Source organism: Otolemur garnettii, unplaced genomic scaffold, assembly GCF_000181295.1.
Source record: "Otolemur garnettii isolate 467f Iridium unplaced genomic scaffold, OtoGar3 scaffold00220, whole genome shotgun sequence".
Taxonomy (NCBI): domain Eukaryota; kingdom Metazoa; phylum Chordata; class Mammalia; order Primates; family Galagidae; genus Otolemur; species Otolemur garnettii.
Window position 1 is genome coordinate 1,391,914 of NW_003852615.1, and position 2,369 is coordinate 1,394,282.

General features: G+C 31.3%; 1 protein-coding gene across 1 annotated transcript in view; it reads right to left on the reverse strand.

The window, feature by feature from the left end:
* Positions 1-451: 451 nt before the first annotated feature.
* The window catches only part of PCNP (PEST proteolytic signal containing nuclear protein), a 25,370-nt gene continuing 23,452 nt past the window's right edge, over positions 452-2,369 (reverse strand). The window contains exon 5 of the mRNA XM_003801785.3: positions 452-2,298. Within this exon, the coding sequence (XP_003801833.2) occupies positions 2,172-2,298 (127 nt within the window). The 3' untranslated portion in view covers positions 452-2,171. The remainder of the gene's footprint in view (positions 2,299-2,369) is intronic.

Here is a 2,369-nt window from a genome sequence, read left to right on the forward strand (position 1 = left end):
AAAAAAAAAAAAAAAAAAAAATAGGAGAAAGTGGGGATATCTAATCTGTAGGCAGCAGGCAGAGGTATAGGGCAAAAAGAACACTCAAGTATCTGAAGCCATTAAGTAGAAGTGAGATTATTTTTTCCTTTATGGTCTTAAATTTATATATAGGGTTAACAGAAAGACAGTGAAAGGACACATTTTCAAGATATGCTTGGCAGGATTTTCTATAGCACAAGATGGACAACTCTTTGACAGCAGAGGATTTATGTATTTTCCAACCTGCTGTACTGTAATGTTAGGTGCTTTGTTAGGTAGACTCTAGTAAATTAAGATTTTAAATCTCCCATTACTTAGCCTAATAATCTGAACAAGAAAAACACTCATAACATGTCTCAACTTCTTTATAAAATAAAAACCAAAAAACCAGTAAGCAATAATTAAATGGAATAGAAAATAAGAACACTACTGAGTTTGACAAATTTATTGGTATTTTAGTAAAGACATTCATCTCAGTCATTTCTCTCTCCCATCTTGACACCATAGGTTAGTATTTCTTTGGGGTCAAGAAAAGAATATGTAGGAGAGGGAAGTTATTTTAACAAACAGTAAAATGGACAAAAAATGGATAGTTTGCCTACATTAAAGTAAGTTGAAGTTAAATTCATCTATCTTGATAAAATTAAATCATGTAAGAACTAATAGTTCTATGTACATTTCCATTGTTTTACTTGGGGCTTATTCTAAACTTAAAAGCAAGTGAATAAAGTGTTAGAAATACAGAGGCTGCTTCTCTGGAGTTATTACCAACTAAAAAAGCTCAGAGAGTAGTTACCACCAATAAAATAGACTGAAGCTGCCTCCAAATTTAACATTGCAAGAGTTTTCAAGGGAATCATTATACTGTGTTTCTTTTGTCTCTGACTATGCTTTTAAAGATGTGTAACTGTCACATTAAAAAAAAGTTCATATATAATACAAAAATACAAAAACAAACACCCTACAAATACACAAATCTAACAAAGTAAATGTGATGAGAGATTCCATAAAATATGTTTGAAGATGCATTTTCTTTCCTTCTATTTTCAGTACCTAAAATGTGCTTTTGGAGGGGCCATCATTGGTCAATTATGTAGATACTTAAATCATATAACTGTACTTATAAGAAAGCTTATAATTAAGTTCAATTCAAGTTGGATTTCACAAGTTAGTAACTTAAATGCTTAGACAAAGTTATGAAAGTGCATCTTCTCGTTTTCCATCTTCACACAATGTTAAGGGTTTTTTTTTTTTTTTTTTGGTGTTTATACCTTTAAAAAACAGTAACAGCCAAATACTTAAGCAATATGTACATTTAAATTTTTGGTGGTGGTCTGTATTTTAAAAGAAACAGCTTCCTTATGATTCGCCTCAAGTTCTGGTGGAAATGCTTACAGGAACTGGCTAATAAACAAATACCAGGATAAGCACATTCAAAATACTGATTTACTTTGGTAGCATATGGTTTTTCTTTGAAGACTAGTGAAGAAAGACAAGGTGAAGTGAGCTATTTCAAATACTCAACAGTTTACATAAAAATTTAAAATGTATTTATTTTTAAAAAAGAGCTAAGTGTCTATATCCGCTGATAGCAATGCAATATCTAGTTTATGTTGATGTGAAACAAAACAAATGCCCATAAGGAAAAAAAAGCTGTATTTTAATTTTATCTAAATTTACTTTCAGTCAATAGTTCAGTAACATTTCCCTCCCAATACAATACTCCCTCTCTCTATAAGGCTGTTCCTGGGAGCCAGACAGGTTAGGTGATGAGGGAGTTAAGAGAGTAACTGCTTGCAGTTTTAAATAGACAATAACTTTTGCTTCCCTCTCAATGTGCTAATAGTTGTGTCTAAAAAAATATGCAATTCTTAAAAAGGTACCATTTCTGATTTCTTTATTATCTGTAACCTTTGGAAACTAATCACATGAAACTACAAAATTAGCAAATGTCTTGAAATCTGTATATAAAACATAAATTACCTCTAATTTCAAACTCTCATTTATTAGTGTACCACTCAATCTTAAAAAAAGAAAAAAAAAAGGAAAAAAAAGCGGCTCCAAAGATAGTCTTATACCATTCTTTAAAAAAGGAAACTGTTCCTTTTAACTTTACACCCACCCCACACCCCAATTTCAAAACACATCATTTAATTGTCTTGGTCATGGACATTTCCAAGATGAGATTTTATATTTCGTTCCCATAGCTTCTGGTTATCAGAAAACCCATGCTTTCCTTTATTGAATGAGTTTGGTCCAGCTGATGTTGGTGTATCCCTGTGATAAAAGAAAGAAAATTTATTTACAATGTTGTATAAAAAGCCACATGGGCTACCTTTTTAACTCTT